The 20764-nt window shown below is 37.0% G+C and overlaps 1 protein-coding gene across 2 annotated transcripts in view; it reads left to right on the forward strand.

The window, feature by feature from the left end:
• The window catches only part of CAB39L (calcium binding protein 39 like), a 99772-nt gene that overhangs the window by 69444 nt on the left and 9564 nt on the right, over positions 1-20764 (forward strand). For both annotated transcript variants that reach the window (XM_059996183.1, XM_059996182.1), the window contains 4 exons: positions 4743-4911; positions 8857-8916; positions 12493-12558; positions 19397-19540. In XM_059996183.1, coding sequence (XP_059852166.1) covers positions 4743-4911; positions 8857-8916; positions 12493-12558; positions 19397-19540 — 439 coding nt within the window. The remainder of the gene's footprint in view (positions 1-4742; positions 4912-8856; positions 8917-12492; positions 12559-19396; positions 19541-20764) is intronic.

A 20764-nucleotide genomic window follows, 5' to 3' on the forward strand; every position in this document is an offset into this window, starting at 1 on the left:
CCACTTATTGTATTTGCTTATAATGTCACTTAAGTCTTTTTTAAGTCCTTTTTCATTTAAAACAGCACCTTCTCCCATGTTTATGCCATTGACTTGTTGAAAAACTGCATGAGTTATCCTACATAATTTCCTTTATTCTAGGTTTGTCAGATTGCTTCACTGGAGGTTATATTTAAAGGCTTGATTAGATTCAGATTCAGTTTTATTATGGCAGTCATATTTTGTAAGTGGTGCTGTGTAGTTTGTGTTTCATCACATCAGGAGACATACATTTAGTAATGCTAAGACTGAGCAATGAGTTCAGATGGTGGCAGCCTAATCCATTATAAAGTTCCCCATCAACTACACTTAATTGTTTTATCATCCACTGATGAACATTGCCTGATTCAGTCATTTCCTTAGGGGTTACAAAAAGGTGATTTTCTAACTTTATTATTCCTTATGTATTTATTGACTGGACTAGTTTTATAGAGAATAACTTTCCCTCTTCCACCACAATTTAACTAGTCTGAAGTACAGTCCATACTGGAGAGGAAGAATAAATGCCTAATTCTTTTCCTTCAATTATCAGTTTAGAAAGTAATAAATTGTTAACCTAGGAACTTCATTGGTGTCCATTTATTTATCTCTCTCTTTCCCCCTGTCTTTCTCCCTCTCCCCCTTGTTCCTCTCTTCTTCTCTCCTCCTCCTCCTCACCCCTGTATCCCTGTAGTATCATTATGAACTAGTGGACTTAGTGTTTTTTCATACATCTTATATAGTCGTACTTAAAAATTTTTTTTTTTTTTTTTTTTTTTGCGGTACGCGGGCCTCTCGCTGTTGTGACCTCTCCCGTTGCGGAGCACAGGCTCCGGACGCGCAGGCTCAGCGGCCATGGCTCACGGGCCCAGCCGCTCCGCGGCATGTGGAATCTTCCCGGACCGGGGCAAGAACCCGGTCCCGTGCATCGGCAGGTGGACTCTCAACCACTGCATCACCAGGGAAGCCCCTAAAAACTTTTTTTGATGCTTGATTATCTGTCTGTGGCCTCTTCAAGTTGACCCATGTCCTTTTGATATCACTCCCATTAGTTTGTGAGAGTTTCCTTGCTTTCTGGCCCATCTTGTACATTTTCTAACACAGACCTGGAATTAGCCATCTCTACCAAGGACTCTTTCTCGTTTTAGTTAGAAATGGTTCTTAGGGACTATAATCTGGATGCTAGGGATGCTCATTGACATTGGATTGTTATTGCTTCTAGACCTTTTCAGTGGACAGAGTTAGCTCACTATTTTTAAAGTAAGCAAATGTTTCTAGGTTAGAAGCAAAACTTCTTGATTATATTGAGGAGGCCAAGTGTTTGCTGAATGGCATTTTACAAAACTTTTCCTAGTGCTGGCTGACGTTGTTTCTTCCATCAGTAACAACAAAAGTCATTTTTCTCCTTACATAATATAATCTGTGTTCTTTTTTTTTTTTTTTTTTTTTGCGGTACGCGGGCCTCTCACTGTTGTGGCCTCTCTCGTTGCGGAACACAGGCTCCAGACGTGCAGGCTCAGCGGCCATGGCTCACGGGCCCAGCCGCTCCGCGGCATGTGGGATCTTCCCAGACCGGGGCACGAACCCATGTCGCCTGCATCGTCAGGCGGACTCTCAACCACTGCGCCACCAGGGAAGCCCCAATCTGTGTTCTTAAATTGAGATATTCTTGCACAAGATCTTTCTTCTAACCATTTTTTGTGTAATGTTTACTGTAGCTCACTGCTAGATGAGATCATTTCTCTTACACTTTGGCTTTTATTAAATTTGAAACAGATCTTACACAGTGTTATTATTTGAATAAGCATGCATAAAAGTAGTGTGCATTCTGCACAATGACACAGTTAATTATATAGTCTGGACTATATGATCCAAACTGCAAATCAGTAGGAAGATATGATTCAATTCTATAAAATAGTGATTCAACATTCATTGGATTAACCTTTATCAGCAACCTGCCATTAAGTTAATTGTTATGGAGAACATAGTGATTTGTCGTGGTCTTTTGTCCTTGAGACACTTATCCACAAGTAGAATAAAATAGATGAGGTAAATATTGATTCTTTTTTTTTTTTTTTTTTTTTTTTGCGGTACACGGGCCTCTCACTGTTGTGGCCTCTCCCGTTGCGGAGCACAGCCTCCGGACGCGCAGGCTCAGCGGCCATGGCTCTCGGGCCCAGCCGCTCCGCGGCACGTGGGATCTTCCCGGACCAGGGCACGAACCCGTGTCCCCTGCATCGGCAGGCGGACTCTCAACCACTGCGCCACCAGGGAAGCCCAAATATTGATTCTTTACCAAACCTAAGTATATTAATGTTCTTGGGATTTGAAACTTAAGGTAGGCTTAACTTATGGAGCACTTCTTTATATAGTAGGCAATAAACTATCAAAAGTCAATATCCTAGAGGGTAGTCAGGTTGAAATGATGTATGTGAATTATAAATTCCTTAAAGGTACTGAGGAAAATTAGGACTTTCCTTATATATCCCAATATATTCCTAACTTTAAGAAGTTGTCATCTCAGAGAAATGACAGTTCCACTCTTGGGCACAAACTACTAGGATGGGATGACAAGTGTTCTGACCTAGAGTAGCATCTTTTAAAATATTCTCTTGGTCCTCAAGAATAGTCAGTGCATCACAGATGGTTCCAATAAACTTCACCAAATGAAAGAAAAAAGAGAACTAATTATACACAAAAGTTGGAGTAGAAACTTTTTTTATAGATAGTTTCAGTTTGACAATTGAATTAAGAAATGAGAAAACATTGGCTAGAGATCATACAGCTTTTTCTCTAAGCCAAAGTTTGTGTCTCATTAGAGTCCTCTAGTATTAAGAATTTTAATCAGAGTTTGAAGTTTATTAAATTCATTATATGCCTTTGTGAAAAGCATTATCCTAGGCACTCTTCGGAGACTGGGGTAGGGATGGGGGAAGGTAACAGTAAATAAGACATAGGCACCATATGGAGGAGAGGAGAAGGTAACAGGATAAGTAAAACATATCCTTAGCAATTAAGTTGTTTGTAATGAGGTAAAGAAAACAGATTTATAACAATTAATTGCAATGTACTATAGTGTAGAATGAGAAAAGTGCTGAAGTAGAATTACAGACAAGCTGTTGTAGGAGTATGAAGGAAGGTGAGAGTGATTCTGAATGGTAGGTGATTGGAAACACTTCAAGGAGGAGGTGGCATTTGAACTAAGTCTTGAAAGACGAGAGAGAATCTTAGAGGTGGAAACTTAAGGAGAAGGGCATTCTAGGTTGAGAGAATGGCATACCCCAAGGAATTAAGGAATGTGATGAGAGATGAAATTGAAAAGTTAAGTTTAAAGCAAAATTATGAAAGTCCATAAATATCTTACTAATAAGTCTGGATTTTAATTGTCTGCCCCTTAGGTTCTTTCTCTAGGTCAACAGTCTTCATTTTATATTCTCCTAAGTACTCTACTAATAAATGATAGTGTTTTTCTCCTTCACATTTCAGAAAACGTACCCATCTTTATAACATCTTTAATAAAAACCCACCTTATAACTCTTCCATGCATGCCAATAGGCTGATTTTCAAATTCTTCTGATAAGAGAAATTGCTAACACTATAAATTGGCATTTTTTAATATTCTGCAAAGAATAGTGCCTATCTGAATATATTAACATTTAATGTCAATATGAGTTTTTCAGGGAATATTCAGATGATATTTGTGAATATTATTCCACATAAAAATGGGGAAAAAAATGAATAAATACCACACTGGTTTAATGAATTCTCTCAAATACCTTTCTTTGCTATTTTCCCTACTGTATTTATAAATTTGATGTTACAAAGTAGCCTGTTTCCTAAATTGTGGGAAAGAGATTTTATTCTTGATTCTGAATTTCATGTAAATATTATTTTATTATTCTTGAATCCTCAATTTCCCTCACCCCAAATTTATTCCTCACCCTACCCAAACTACAACATGTACAAGTTTTGTTGACTCTTCCCCTGAATAATATGCATGACCTGCCCACAGTCCTCTATTCTACTACTGCCACCCCAATCCAAGTCCCCATCATCTCTAGCTGGGCTTCTGTTCCTCCTAATAGCTAGTCTCCCTGCTTCCACTCTAGCTCCCCAGCTCATTCTTCCCTGTTTTACAAGATTCTCCACAGGTAGCCAGAGTGATCTTTTTTAAAGCATATGACAGACTGTGTTAATTGCTTTCTTTAAACTATCCAAAGGCTTCCTATCACACTTAAAAATGAAACTCCTTACCTTGGTTTACAAAGCTGCTGGTTCTTTCCTTGGAGCCTTTGCAGTTAGTTCCCTTTGCCTGAATGCTTTGCCTCTTCCCTGACCACTCAGTCTAAAGTAAAGCAAATTAAGTATACTCTATAGTATACCTATTTTATTGTCTTCAGTTTCACAGCACTGAAGTATATGAAATTATCTTTTCATTGTTTATAGTCTGTCTCCTCCCCCACCAGAAACATTTGCACTAAACTGTGAATGCTAGGAAGGCAGTGACCTTGTCTGCTTACTATTCTGTCCCCAACATCTGGAATAGTGCCAGGCACATTGTGGATATTTAGTGGGTATTGAAAGAATGGTGTTTGAATGAACTGTGACAAATGGTATCTATGCTTCCATTAACAGTAGTATTGAAATGGTCCTTTTGATACCATTAATATTATTTTGTTAATAAAACAACATAGTTCTCTGTTTCTCTTTTGTTTATGCTTTAGATATGAAACCCCACAGATCGCCTTACGTTGTGGGATTATGCTGAGAGAATGTATTCGACATGAACCGCTTGCGAAAATCATCCTCTTTTCTAATCAATTCAGAGATTTCTTTAAGTATGTGGAGTTGTCAACATTTGATATTGCTTCAGACGCCTTTGCTACTTTTAAGGTAATTTTTTCTGAATCAGCTGGGTTATTTAACTTCAGCATTTAGTCATTTGGCCTCTAAGAGGCAGTTTAACTTTTAAAAGCAGAAAGTTGTATTCCTTAGGTCAGAGCATAGCCAACTGTGTATGATGTGGATCATAAGAGGATTCAGTAAATAGAATGCAATTAGACCCGTCTGTCACACTGTGGAAAAAGCAACTCAAAATGCTTGTCATAAGCTCATAGGGGCTTATGAAGAAGACAAAGACACAGAGTAAGGAAGAAGAAAACCAGTGAGAAGAGCAAAGAGTGAGGGAAGGAAGGAAAAGAGGAGGAAAGGACAGGGGACAGACTCTAAGGAGAGTTGGCGGTGGGTGGAGAGAAGAGGAGCAGCGAGGGCAAGAAACATGGACTTGTGCTCAGGGTGTTGAGAAACCCCAGTAGCCTTCTCTGTTTCATAGGCGACAAGTCTCACCCGGCAAAACAATAGTTGTACAGTGGCTATAGATGAAGCCCCCAAGAGTATATCTAGAACACATGGTAGGAGGGGCCTTGGTGCATCAAATAGGAAGAAGGACATTTAACACAAAGGATGGTTCCATTTCTTTCTAGCAAATATCTGTTCCTAAACAACTGAGGAGATGTTCTCTATTAGTAGCTACTGTAGTGCCATTTTTTTCCTTTTCAAATCTGATGACTCTTTGCTGTCATGGAAGCAAGTTAGTTCCTTTTTTAAAAATCCTTAAATAAGACTTCACAAATAACTGTAAACATAGAACAACTCAATGGAGGGGGAAGATCAAATTCAATTGAGCATTTATTTTTGAAAATTTCCCCAAAGATTTTTCAACATTTAATAGAATAAACTATACTTGATAATAGTGTCTTGCATCATATGTTCAGCTCAGTTTAATTTTCAGCACAATATTGAATCACAAAAATAAACTATGGTGATTTGTACATGAGCATATTTTCCGTTGAACTTAAGTCCTTGAAAATCTAAATAACCTTAAAAACTTTCCTAGTATGCTACTGATATTGAAAATGCCTATTATCTATATTTTACCAAAATGCTGTGGTTAATATAATGTAATGACCATAAGTCACTTTTTTTTAAGTAGCTGGTTTCAAGGGGATTTGTTTACTTGGTTGGCTGGTTGGTTTGGGCTTTTGTTTTTAACTTCTTAGGCTTAACCTTTTTTGTTTTGAACTGCAGGATAACTACTGCCCAGTTAGTCATTGGTGTTTTCACATTGTTGGCTTATGTTTTTGTCATGGTATTGTCTACAAATTGTCCTTTCCCAAAAAAGATTCCTTACAACCACAATCTCTTTCACCTCTCCCTCTAAGAATCAACATGATAAGAAGTGGTATGAATTCCATCTCTCTCTGCACCTGACTTGCTATATGTCCTTCATCTGTGAGATGAGGAAAATAATCTCTGTTTTTGCGGAGTTGTGAAGATTAGAAATAACGTATGTAAGGTGCTCGGCACACTCTCCAGCACGTAGTAAAAACTCAATAAATGCAGCTGCTGCTGGCTGATGTAGTATCGTGTCCCTGCCATTGCATGTCTGCCTCTGTCATTGCACCCTGAGTTCTCCCAAGCTGTGAAGAATTCACTAAAATATCAATATCAACATTTTTTTAGCATTATACTTAGACTATGCAGAACCTAGCCCTGTCAAAACAATTGTTAGGAGGTGGGATGAAAGAGTACACTATTTCAAATACTTTTTTTTAACTTTGAATTCTTTAAAATTTGAACTTTATTTTTCTTGGCAATTTTCTGCTTTTTCATTTTGGGGTAGGATCTTAGCAATTTTTCTCCCACTCAGTTATTTGATCTATAATAATGCAACATCTGTATTTGTCTATGTATTATGCTATATATGTGTGTATATATATATTGTATAATCCCTCCAGTTTTGTGCATACATTTATTATGTATATAAATTGGAGGGTATATCTATGTATATATAATGTATACACACTCAAGTGTAAGAGTGTATGTGCACGAATCACTTATTGGCTGTATCCATCATACACGTGTGCTGGAGGAATTCTACCCTACCATATTATATTTTCTATTATTGGATTTTAAAGTTATTTTTTTCCCTTAGAATTTGAAGGAGCTGCTACTAACAGAACCCCCTCCTTATTCCTCTTTCTTTGGTGTAACACTAATGTATAGTGAATGGAAAACCTTTCCAAGCAGCACTCATCTGCAAAGTACTCTTTCCGTTGCCACCATCAGGGTATGTGCAGGGCCTGAGGCCATGGGAGATCATGGTCCTCATACCTGAGGCTGATGACTGTCATAATAGATGCAGAACCCCATGGGTGCAACCATCCACAGTGTCTGCTGCAGCCCATGGAGAGAACTTTCTAACCTGGGTCAGCTTAGAAAATCACTGATACTGCTCAGGAGATTGGGGAAGAGAGTATCTGAAAACTAGGCGTCCCGAATATCCACTTAGAAAAAGATTAGGGACCCCAAAGGATGCTGTGGAACTACCTCACTCTCTGAGGTGTCCCCTGACACAGGAACTGGTTTGAATTTTGACCTGGGATGGACCAGGAATGAATTCCTTAGAGGATTTTCCCATTTTAAAATTGTGATTCCAGAACAGTATTACATGTTCCCCTGAGGAAAAAAGTACATTTCTCCACTGATAGGCCCAATGGTCAATCAAGTTGTGATGAAAGGTAATATGAAATGAAATTAATAGCCAGTCTCATTATCTTTGAACTTGAAAATTGTAGTGCAAACTAATGAGGACCTACTGTATAGCACAGGGAACTCTATTCAAATAATCTGTAATGACCTATATGGGAAAAGAATCTAAAAAAGAGTGGATATATGTATATGTATAACTGATTCGCTTTGCTGTACAGCAGAGACTAACACAACATTGTAAATCAATTATACTGCAATAAAAATTTTAAAAAATAAAAATAAAACTGAAAAAAAAGAAAATTGTAGTGCAAAGTGCTTTAAATATTTAACTTTTTATTGAAATAAATAAGTGAGTTTTACCATTGCTGCTGCCTTCTTTTTCTCTGTGAGGTTATGTTGTATATCTTGTATATGCTTTTAAGAAGCTTTAATTAAATATGTATTAAAGTATAAGAATTTATTTTTGAAAACTTGAAAATTCTTGTTAGGTTTTTAATTAAATTCTGCATAGTACCTAGACAGGGTATTTAGCCCTTAAGCATGTTAAACGGATTAGCTGACGCTTGTTTTCTTCCAACATTAAGGTGAATTAAGGATATAATTTAGGTGTGAATTTTCAGTCAAACATTCCTTTATGCTTTTGTTCAATTTTCCAAGAGTTATGTCTGTAGTTAGATCAGGCTACTTGTCTTCAACTTTGAAAGGGTGCATTGTGCTACTTAGTAACTGAACAACACTTCCCAGCCCATTAACCCAAGAGCAGGATGATGCTGAGATGGCCCTGTTAAATGTCATTCTTGTGCTTCCCAGCATCCTAGGCACTTACGTTTCAAAAGTGGTTAAGAAAAATTAAAGATTAATCATTGAAAATCTGTTAACTTGTGAGATATGGTTTTAGTACATTCAGAGTTCTTTTTTTAATAAATGGTTATTAATGACATTTTAAAAAGATAGTCATAGACTTTATTTGAATATTTATTATATCATTTTCACAATGTAGAGTTATGGCTTGAAGAAATATACTGTACACTTGTCTGTTAGGTGACATTTGTTTCACTAGTTGAATTATTTCTATGGTATGAATTTAAAGCACTCTGCTGTTTTTAGCATGAAACAAATTGTATTTCACATCTTAAACTAAGAATGGAAGTAATTTAATGATGTAAATGAAAATATTCTGAAACTTTTATGTTTCAAATTAATGGACTTGGAAAATCTTAGAAGAAAAAGATTTATAAAATTTGTTACCTATAATAATTTTGTTTCACTTGACTGTTCTTTTTCTAGGATTTACTGACCAGACATAAAGTGCTGGTAGCAGACTTCTTAGAACAAAATTATGACACTGTAAGTAGAAGTCATTTTTAAGTATTTACCTCATTCACTCTTCCTCTCTCTCTCTCCTTCTTAGATCTGTTAGCACTTACTCCTATTTATGATACACAGTTGAAACCAACCATACACCCGATTGGTTTATTACCTAGAAGTCAGGTCATCAAGAAACTATGGAAAATAGAGGATGGCAGGAGATCAGGGCTTTCTCGTTTTTCACATCTCTTCCTGTTGTGCTCTGGAGCTCCAGGAAACAACTAGTACCTGCTCACTTTGATCTTGACTTAAGAGCATCCATGTTGCCCTTAAGAGGCAGTAGGAAACTCCAAATGGAAGAGCACCCCATCTTACTAATATAAATATTTTACTTGGTTTGATAACTAGTTTTACTTACTAGTAGAAATACCAAAATACATATATGTCTTCCAACTCCCTTCTCTAAGGGTGAATCCATCTCAACCTTTTGATAATTAGCTATAATTGTTACTGAACCAAACTCACCCAACATGCAGCAAAGCCAGTCTACTGACACCGGGTTGTGATGAAGGAAAATTCAACATTTATTGCAAGGCCGAGCAAGGAATGTGGGGCGGCTAATGCTCAAAAGACCCCAATCCCAAATGGTTTTCAGGGAAGGGGTGAGGGTTGCAGGGTGCCTCATTGGCTCATGGACAGTCTTCTGACTGGTTGGTGGTAAGGTGACAGGGTGGTATTTCAGGGGTTAACATCATCAACCTTTTGGTTCCAACCAGTATGAGGTCTACATGCCTGTGGACAGTATGCAGTTAACTTCTTCCACCTGGTGAGGGTTTCAGTATTTGCAAAACAACTCAAGGATATGGCTCAGGATATTATCTATAGACCTTGAAGAGGAACAAAAGATCCTTGACTTTGTTTTATGGCTAAACTATTATTATTTTGTCCTGCTTGGCTGTTTTCCTTTGTTTCTGCATTTTCTCACTTCTCTGATTAAATTTGCTCTTTGAAACTCGGGGAAGACCTAGGAGGCTGAAGCTTTTTTACGAACAAGAAGTGGGGGACTCAGGAGGGTGTTCCTGGGAAGGCCCCTCAGGGTCCTGCCTGGTTGCATAATGTGACTCTTCTAGGAAGCTTTCTGTAATCCCCCCACCCCCAAACACACACACACACACACACACACACACACACACACACTCTCTCTCTCTCTCTCTCTCTCTCTCTCTCTCTCTCTCTCTCTCTTTCTCTGTCTCTTTCTCTCCCCCTCTCCCTCCCTCCCTCCCTCCCTTTCTCCCTCTCTCCTTCTCTCTCACACGTTTTCCACATTGTATTATTATGGTGTGTCTTTATATCTTCCTGACTGGTTCTTAAGCTCCCTGGGAGGCAGGAACCTTATCTGTCAAACATGGTGGTTCAGAATACAGTATAGACTTTAGTGTCCACTTGCTTTGCTTCAGGATCCTGCTCTACCTCTTACTAATTGTATGATCCCGGACAAGTTACTGCACTTACCAAAAAATGAAGATATTAATAATACCTGCTTCATAGGATTGCTGTAGGAATTTGACAAGATTTAAAGTTTTTAGGATAGTACCATGTATTAATTTTTATCATTATTACTTACATCCCTAATACCTAACTCAGTGCCATACATTTGGTGGTGTTAAATGAATATTGAATGAACAGACCCATCCAAGAGCTGCTTTGCTTTTGCTAAGTGTATCAGCAATAGGAATAGCATAATTAAAGTGAAACGTAGCACAAACCTAGAAGCAAAACTTTATAAGGTTTATTCCAGTATTAGTTTAGCTGCTTTAGACCAGTACTGTCCAATTGAAATACAATGCAACCCACTATGTAAATTAAAATTTTCTAGTTAGCCACACAAAAATGTAAAAGGAAACAGATGACTCTGGGAAGATATGAAATACCCTATCAGTATCCTATGTCTTCATACATCCAAGTCACAGAAATTAAACTATGGATTTTTTATTCATAAGTTGTTTGCTGATCTTCCTTTGGTTTGAGATTAAGAATTATCAATATAATCATGAAATCAAAAGTGATTTTCACATCCTAAAATTATCAAGAGAATACCCATGGGATCAACTGGAGAACTTTGATCAAAGTGTAAAACATGAAGGGAGAAAAAGATTATTGCCAGAGATATCCAAAAGCTTAAAGATTAAAAGAAAATCACATATTTTTGAAGTTAGGAAATGAATTGTTATTATAGTTTAGTTGTTCAGTAACTATAGATGCTGGATGGAATGTTAAAGACTCATTAGATGTTACATTTATAATAAATGAAAATAAAGAGGGCAAAGATAGTTTATGACAAAACCTGTAGTGTTAACTACTAATCTTTTCTATAGGATGAGTGAGATAAATGTGTTGTGCAGTTTGCATTCAAGGATAATAAGCAATAATCTGAGAGACCATAAACTCATTCTCTTTGACTCTTATTTACCTAAATTTGTCTCTGTATCTATAGTCACTTCATGTGTAATTTAGTAGTTTCACAGATGCTGAGCCTGCTACACTGACCTGAACATTAGCTCTGAGAACTCATACTCCCTAAACATTTCATACTTCTTGAGTTTCATATTTCTTTAGCAGTAAACCTGAAGCTGGAGAACATGATATATGACCTAAAATAATGAAACTGGTAGCTTGGGGAGTCAACAATACCTTATCTGCGTGTATTTGCATTTTATAGTTACAATTAAAATTTACCACGACATTCGTGTGACAGATTTAGTGAAAAATCCTCCTTGTGTTCCATGACAATTAGAATAAACAAGTCCTTTATGTAAAAGAGTATAATTACTGTGACTTTAATGTGAGCTACATGATTTTGTTTTTACTTTTCACTTTCTTAATTCTCTATCAGGAATTATCCTCAGTGTGCACAGCTTCCCCTCATCACGCACACGCACACACACCTGGCACTTACTCCTCTGAGGACCAGGACCCTTTTCTACCCTCCTCAGCCCCTGAGCTCTCTTGCCTTCAGTTCTCTGCCAGGCTTGCTCCTCCCACCTGAGTGGTCTCCGAGTGTGTCTATGTGTGATGGGAGGTTGACACTGAGCTTTGCCAGCCGCTGGCACTCTGTGTTCAACCAAAGGGACTGGGCAGTGATTGACGACCAATCACATTAGGAAACGGACCCCAATCACCAGCGTCCCCTAGCTTCTGGGGAGAGTGGAAGTGCCCCAGAGAGGCCACTTGGGATTAACATGGCCATTATGTGGCAGAAGTAGCCCTATTCCTCTACCCGTTCATGCTATGAATTTGACAGTTTGATTCTTTATGAGTTGCTAAGTGTATTTAATCTTTTCTCAAATTATTCACAGACTAATAGCTATCAGCAAGACTACATAAACAGATTTCTTTAAAATGTCTTTAAAATGTCATAAAATGAGTTATCCTGTAGCTCATTAGATGAGTTAACAGATGTTTTATTCAAAGTGATTTATTGGGAGGACTCAATTACTTCATTTTCTACTCAATTTCTAATTTACAGAACTAAAATAAAACAAAGAGAAGTAACAAACTTAATGCAGAGAAATCACTGCTGGGTTTACACTCTAATATTTCTTTTCTTTTCATTAGATTTTTGGAGACTATGAGAAATTGCTCCAGTCTGAGAATTATGTGACTAAGAGACAATCTTTAAAGGTAATATCAAATTTCTTTAAGTTAGAGTCTCCAGAAGTTGATATTCTTGTTAGTAGATGACTAAGGTTTAATAGTGGACAAATAAATAGAGAAAAATTATTCTCTTTTTTTGTAACTTGAGAAGTACATTCAACGTTATGACTGTACTTTGTAGCAAAACGAGGTAAGTGCCCTGCTTCAAATACTTTTTGGAAGTAACAATATAAGTAATAAGTACAGAATAAATACAGGATGAGGGGTATGTTTTTATTTGTATGTAACCAAACGGCATTTCTGATTTGAGATTCTATCTCCTATGAAATGCCTGTTGAAATGCCTCTCTCCCTCATCAGACAGGGACCCAGCAGAATTGGGCCACATCCATCTGTGAGTGGCCTTCCCTCCCTCAGTGAAAAGGTGCCTGGAAGTAGCCATTTGGTCAAGAGGAGGTGGGACAGCTCCTGAGGGAGTAGGACATTGGCTAGAGCTGCATCTCTGCCCTTCAGATCCTACTCAGATATCCAAAAGAATGTTTTTGGCAGATAATAATTGGCTGTTTTTAGTCAAGCAATTTGTATGATGCTTGAGCTTACTAAATATTATTTTATATTATTATATAATCATATTATTTTATATATTAATTATAAAAATATAGTATTATTTTTTAAATGTTGGAATGATGACATTGTAGAACAATGCATTTGTTTCTAAATATTTGATAGTTTTAAGCTAAAGCAATAAATTAAATCTATTTTGTACCGCATATTTGTGAATTCACTTTCCCCATGATTATGTGTCAGCCTTGACCACTCTCCCCTGTACTTGTGCCCTTGCTGCTCCAGCTTTACCTGTTGATGGAGAGGTCAGTGTACTATTTTCAGCCAGTCATTCAGCACTCTTGATTGAGTTTCTCCTTGTGCAGAAACCCATACAGAGTAATCCACATAGAAGAAAAATATCATGGGTGTGCTGCTGTCTGTGCTGGAGCCTGAATTAATGAGATGGAGCTCCAGGCAAAGGCAGAGACATCAATGCTGTGCTCTCCCATGTCCAGAAAGCTTCTTAAAAGCAGTTGAAGATAAGGATACATCCTGTTGGGACAGCCGTGTACTTAAAGAATAGACACAAGGACAGTCAAACCAGGAAAGCTTGTCTGTGTTACAGAGGTAGTCATCCTGGCGGGGACTGGAAATTGGAACAGTAAACAGAGGTAACGATGCTCTGAAGGGCCAATATATAGCTAACTGCTCATAAATTTTCCAAGTGCTTCCTATTTTCAGTGGAACCTGTCAGATACTGGGCCAAAGTAGAGGGGTTGATATGAACTAAGGTGACTGAACCAAACTGGGATCAAGAAAGCTGAGGGTCATGGACTTTAGAATTTATCCTTGTACCATTTTCCACAGTGATAAGAACTTGTGACAAATTTTTCTGTGATTGACTGTCTCTAGGGCCTTAGGCAAAGTTATAAAGCTTACAATTTTTTACCCAGACATTTCCCTTCTTGGCCTTCTTCCTGCTTTTCTTTCCTGCTGTCCTGTCATCCCCTCCTACCCACGTGCCCATTGCCCTCATTCTCTTCTCAGGATGCCTTCAACCCCACCTTGTCCTGTTCCCTTGTTAATATTTGTAAAATGGTTAGAGCAGAACCTACCACATGGTAAGACCTGCATATATTTGCTAAAGAAAATTGAAATAAATTTCATTAATAAATATTCCTCGTCACTGTCCCCAGAGTTCAGTCTCTGGACTGAAGGCACCGATCTATTCTAAATAAATAATTGGGACTAGGGTCTGAGTTAGACTTTTTCCTACCAGGATGCATTTGCATTTAAAAATCGAAGGCTGTTAACCCAGTAGATGTATGATTAGTACAACATGTAATACAAATTTAGCGGGTAGCAAAGGGGAGCAAGAAAGACTCATTTCTCACCTCTGTCTGCTGCCACCTGGCTGTCCACCATCCAGCCTCTCTTCCCTTTTCACATAGTTCTCCAGCTGAAGACCTCAGCGCTATTCCAGTGACATGGCAAAGAGCATCTGACTTTGTACCGCATGTGGTATAGAAAGTCTCCTTTAAACTCTCCCTTTTCAAGCTGATTGTTTTCTACTTATTTACAGATGCCCCAGCCCACTTCATAAGGCCTCTTTCTTTATTAATGCACCCACACATACTACATGAGCTGCTATTCCCACTTAAAATCCTTTACAGTTGACTGTCTCACAAATATTTGATTTACAATGTGGTAAAACCAAGCACTGGTTAGACAGTGAAAAGCACTAGTAAAAGGTAGATAAAGTATATCAAGAATGTAAAAATTGCTAAAATCGTTACTGAAGAGTTGGCCTTTTTTGAATGTTGGATTTAGGCAGAGATATTGCTAAGATGGTCTTGTATCAGTCTATTCAAGGAAAGAGCTCCTTAAGTATTGTTTGCTCTTTTCTTCATCAGAACATTGTCTGCAGAGCTCCACTGTGTGCTGTTGGGTTTTCCTTTGGGTAATTAGATCTGTGGTAACAGTATCTTCTATTTTGATTTTACTATGGTTATATCTCTGGATTCTGTAATATTTTGCACATAGATGTTTCATAATTTTAGAAAACAAGAGAGGTTAGATTATTGTAACAGTGTATTTACTAGGCTATTTTCTGATTCCAAAGTAGTTGCTACCTCCTGCCTTTTGTTAATCAAATTCTAAATTTTTCTGAACTATCTTGGGGTGCTTAGGTTCCTGGTGTCAATAAAAAATAATTAACAGAGAAATTCCTTTCACTATGTGACATAGCTTAGGAATTTATTTCTTATCTTCTTCAGAGGCCTGGTGTTTGATCACTAGAAAGATTATAATTCAAAAGAAGCTTGGTGGAATTCTGGATTTGGGGAGAGCTCTGGTTAATATCATTAAAACACAGAGTTTTTAAAAAACTCATTATTGTGCGTGGTTTCACTGTATACTATGAAGCCTATAACATGAAAGTTAAAGAAGTAAAAAATATGAATTTTTTTCCTTTTACTTAGTATAGTATTGCTGTATAATGCTTTGTATTACTATGAAATGCAGCATTTTTCACTGTCAGTATTAATTAATAGATTAATATTTAATGGCTAAAAGATTCAGTGTTTTTGGCCAAATGATTTAACATAATTGATTGTTTCCAAAAAGTAGTGAAATTATATAAACAGAGCATAGATTGGGTAGAATTTATATATAGGCATCCCCATGTAATAAGAATTGAAGTGACTTAATCTGAACTTAACTCATAAATGTCACTTCAACAAATATTTATTGAATGTGTGTATGTATACAGATTTAAAATTTTTTAAATGAAATTGCTCTGTTGCTATAAGACCTTTTGATATGTGTATGTGTGTATGCTTTGTATGTATTTTTGGCCACACCACACAGCATGCAGGATCTTAGTTCCCCAACCAGGGATCGAACCCATGCCCTCTGCAGTGAAAGCATGGAGTCTTAACCACTGGACCACCAGAGTTATATTATAATTATATTTTATTATAACATATAAAATATGTTATATTTTAAATAAATATATATCTACATAGAATCTATATTTACATAGATGCTACATATATACACATATGTGTGTATATATATAAAGATATATATGTGTGTGTGTGTGTATATATATATATATATATATATATATATATATATATATACACACACACACATATATATCTTTAGAAGCTTCTTGTCAGCTTTACAACCCAGAATGTTTTTTGGTTTGTTTTTTTTTTTGAGAATCCGGGAGCCATCCCCCTGGAGTGTAAACATCTAGGAAGATAGCTCTCCTTCCTCTCTATCACAGGAAAATTTAACCTTGATGCTCCTCTCCAAGCTGTAACCATTTGCTTGTCAGAGAGATAAGAGAAGCTTTATTATTCTCTACATTAGTTGGATAAAAGCAATGAGGTAAAACAAATGGCTACTTCAATGGCCAGGTGAATTCAGGGTGAACTATGAAAGGGTGCACAGCAAATGGCGCTGTCTGGTCCTCTTATAGGGGACCAGTTATCTTTCATCTTGAGAGTATATATATGTACTGGATTGTAGCTGCTTGGTTGTATAAATAAGGTAGAATTTTATGTCTTCGTAATGCCTTTTTTGTAGATTACCTGCAGTGTTGTGCTCTGAATACGCGTATTCGATAATAAAACTGCTTTCTTTCTTTTCTACACTTTGTAGAGAGGATTCTGTGTTGCTTGGACTTTATTTCCCCAACAATATCCATACACCTCACACAGTTAGGTTATAAGGGATACAAACACTAGTAGCAATTGACACATGCCCTTATGGAGCTTATATTCTAAATAAGCTCATGAGTAACTGCACTGCAAGGCAAAGTGAGTACAACTAGGAGAAAATAAAGAGCACAGAGGCAAGAGAGGAAATTCAGCTGAGGAGAAGAGTTGAACTATAGAAACAGAAGGTAGAACGGTGGTTATGGGTGGGGGGCAGGGGGATGGGAGATGCTGGTCAAAAGGTACAAGCTTTCAGTTATAAGATGAATAAATTCTGAAGATCTAACATACAGCATGGTGACTATAGTTAATAATACTGTATTGTATACTTGAAAGTTGCTGAGAGTAGATCTTAAGCATTCTCACCACAAAAAGGAAAAGGGTAACTATGTGAGGCTATAGATGTGTTAATTAAATTGCATGTGGTAAATATTTCACAATGTATACACATATGAAATCTTCATGACGTACAATTTAAATGTACACAGTTTTGTCAGTTATACTTCAGTAAAGCTGGAAAAATTTGGAGCAAGGGTAGTGAAGCCACAGAAGCAGAAGAATGAGAAAGAATAAGTGAGGGGGCAGAGGAAAGGATGCAGTAGAAATGACTCCAGTCACAGTGGGTTTTGAATGCCAGACTAAGGACTTCAATTTTTATCCCCAGTTCAAAGGAATCTAGATACTTGTTTGTTTATTCATTCATGTTATAAGTGGCATTAGTAACATGAATAAGGCTGATCATCAGGAAGATTCATTTGACATAATGTGCAGAATGGGTTGGATTGGGTGAAGACTGAAAAAGAGACCATTGTGTGTGCTGTTGCAGTAGTCCAGATGGAAGGTAGGAGGGTCTGAGTGAGTAAAAATGGAACGAAGGATGTTCAAGACATTTAAAAACAGAAGATTGGCAGATCTTAGATATAGATTTGGTATGAGGAGTAAAGGAAGGAAAAGAGCTGAGAAAGATTTCAACTCTCTTCCCCAGGGGACTAGCAGATCATGATGTTATTAACAAGGAGAAGAAAGGGAATTGGTTGTAGAGATGTTGAGTGTGATAGGCCAGCTAAGTGTTCAACCAGGGCTTGGGGTGGGGGGCGGGGAGTTAAAAATGTGGGTATAGAGTTTAGGAAGGAAATTAAAACATAGATGTATAATAGATTTGGGAGACATCTCCCTGGATGTCATAGTTGAAGCCACGGGCATAGATGAGATTGTTGGGAGATAAAGAGATAAAATACAGCTTGGAAAATCCCTGCATGTATAGTGCCTAAAGGGAAGGGGAATCAGTAACAGGCAGCATAGGAACTCGCTTCAAGCGGTAAGAAAAGAGAAGAAAGCGGTGGCCTTGAAACCAGGAACAAAGAAAGTTTCCAGGAGAGTATCCAGTTAGCTTTAGTTGCTGAGGAGAGATTAAGAAAGATGAAGACTACAAATTTACACAATTGCTATTGCATATGTTTGAGACTAACTGGTGACCATCTAACATCCAACACTGGTCATCATTAAGTATATCATATATAAAATTACGTTAAGGGTACATTTCAGCCACCTGGTTGCTGAAGCTTTAGGAATTGCTACCACTACAGTGAGAATAAAAGTTCAGCCATATGCTGCTAGGGGGTCTTCAACTATTCTCACTCTTGGTATTTTTATTTTGTTTTGAAGTGTATTAGCCTGTTTGGGCTGCTATAACAAAAATACCATAGACTGGGTGGCTTAAACAACAAACATTTATTTCTCACAGTTCCGGGTGCTGGCAAGTCTGAGATCAAGGTGCCAGCAGCATTCTGGGATCTCTTTTATAAGAGCACCAAACCCAGTCATGATGGCTCCACCCTCATGTCCTAGTCCCCTTCCAAAGGCCCCACCTCCTAATACCATCGCATTGGGGATTAGGATTTCAACATATAGATTTAGAGGGACATAAACATCCAGTTCATAACATGGAGTAATGCCGCATTTTAGGAATTAATAATTTGTCACCAGAAAATGTTTTGCTTTACTTTTTTATAAAAACTTGCTGCACATATTAAATTTCATATGAATTCAGGGTCAGAGTTTTTTTCTGGCTCTATATCAGGTTTTGTAATAAAATTTAGGGAGAAGGTAAGAGTCACTTAATATAACCTGTTTTTCCAGCAAGCTACTAGAGTATATTTATTCAGATAAGGAAGGTATAATTGTTAAGTCAATTTTTTTATTCTTATCCTACCTCAATGCCTAAGGAGCAGTACATTACTGGGAAGCACATTAAAGTAAGGGGTGAAAATAATAAATTTATTTCTGGCTGGCTCTTGATGAGGGCAGCAGAGAAAGCTTTTTTAAGCAGTAGCAATGACTGGCTTAAAAAAAAAAGATTCAGAAATGCATTAAGCACTGACTTTAGCAAAACTGTATGAAAAGTTTAAAAATAACTTAATAATAACTACAGCTTCCATGCCTATGCTTTAAGATGTACTTAAGGACTCTGAATTTTTTTCATATCAACATTCATAACTCACATTTATATTTTGTTTTCCGGTGTGAAGAAGTGGGATATATTTTGAATAAGACGACTCTCGGACAGATTCTACTTTGATTCTGTGTTTTTTGTAGCTGCTAGGTGAACTGATCCTGGACCGGCACAACTTTGCCATCATGACAAAGTACATCAGCAAGCCAGAGAACCTCAAACTGATGATGAACCTCCTCCGGGATAAAAGTCCCAACATCCAGTTTGAAGCCTTTCATGTCTTTAAGGTAAAGTGCAAGCTGCAGAAATAATGTGGGCATTTGTTTTCCAGTCGCAAATGGCAAACTCCCTACTGTGTACCCTCCTTTATACTTGAGAGAAAATTAAATAGGCAGTCTTTCTGTTTTGCATGACTTAGGTGAAATTTTAGAGTTATTTTAATGAATGCCCATTTCTTTCTAAAAGATTTGCTAACTAATCCATATCTCGACATATTTTCATTTTTTTCACTGAGAAAATAGGGGAATACTGTTTCCCAAAAGTTACTAAAATAATCAGTGATTGAGTTGAAGCCAAAAACCTGTGTCAGAATTTGAATGCTTTGCTTCTGCCTGAAGTGTTTCTTTGAACTTTAAGTGAAACCTAAAGAAACACTGAGTACTGCTTGCTTTGTTACTTGCTTAGAAATATTTTAATTCGTTTTGAAAGAAAAGTAGTCCATATAACACCTGCTTTTTCTTTCTAATATCTTTTCTTTGATGTAAGAGTAATAAAATCATCTCCTAGAAACTTTAAACAATAGATTTGTTTAAAGTAGGGTAGGTGGAAGAAATCTAATCTATAATCCCATACCCCTGACTTAACTATTGTAAAGATTTTAGTAAATTTTATTTTCCTGTGCACATATTTGAAGGTTTTTTCTGCAGCTGTATTTACATTGTACACACAATTGATACACTAATTTTATCACTCAATGCTATACCGTAAGTGAACATTAATTCACTGTTGTTATATATAGTGTTTAAAAAGAGCCAGTAGTTTTATTGGCATTATAGTTTTTCATTGAGTATACTTACTCTAGTTTACTTAAATATTCCTGTGTCATTTATATTTAGGTTATTTTCAATTTGTAGCTACAATGAGCATTTTATGTATTCAGCTAATTTTTTCCATATTTAGGATTATTTTCTTAGGATAGGTATCTAGAGTAGAATTAAGGATTCAGAGAGTTCCAGGCTTTTTTTTTTTTTTTTGGCCTTTATAATGTATATTCAGTGATTGAATTTATAAGTCTATAAATGGGAGACATGGCAGTTTATAAGGTATGTAATTGTTCCTTTGAGAGGTAAAAAACAATTTTAGTCCATCTTTCAGCCACCACATCTTTATTGTCCAAAAGACCACTAGAGCAGTTCAAATCCCAAATTAATTTATGAATTTCATTTAATTACAATCAAAATCCCAGCAGAACTTTTCCTGGAACTTGACAAGCTGACTCTAAAATTTGTAAG

This window comes from Delphinus delphis, chromosome 18 (assembly GCF_949987515.2).
Source record: "Delphinus delphis chromosome 18, mDelDel1.2, whole genome shotgun sequence".
Lineage (NCBI taxonomy): Eukaryota > Metazoa > Chordata > Mammalia > Artiodactyla > Delphinidae > Delphinus > Delphinus delphis.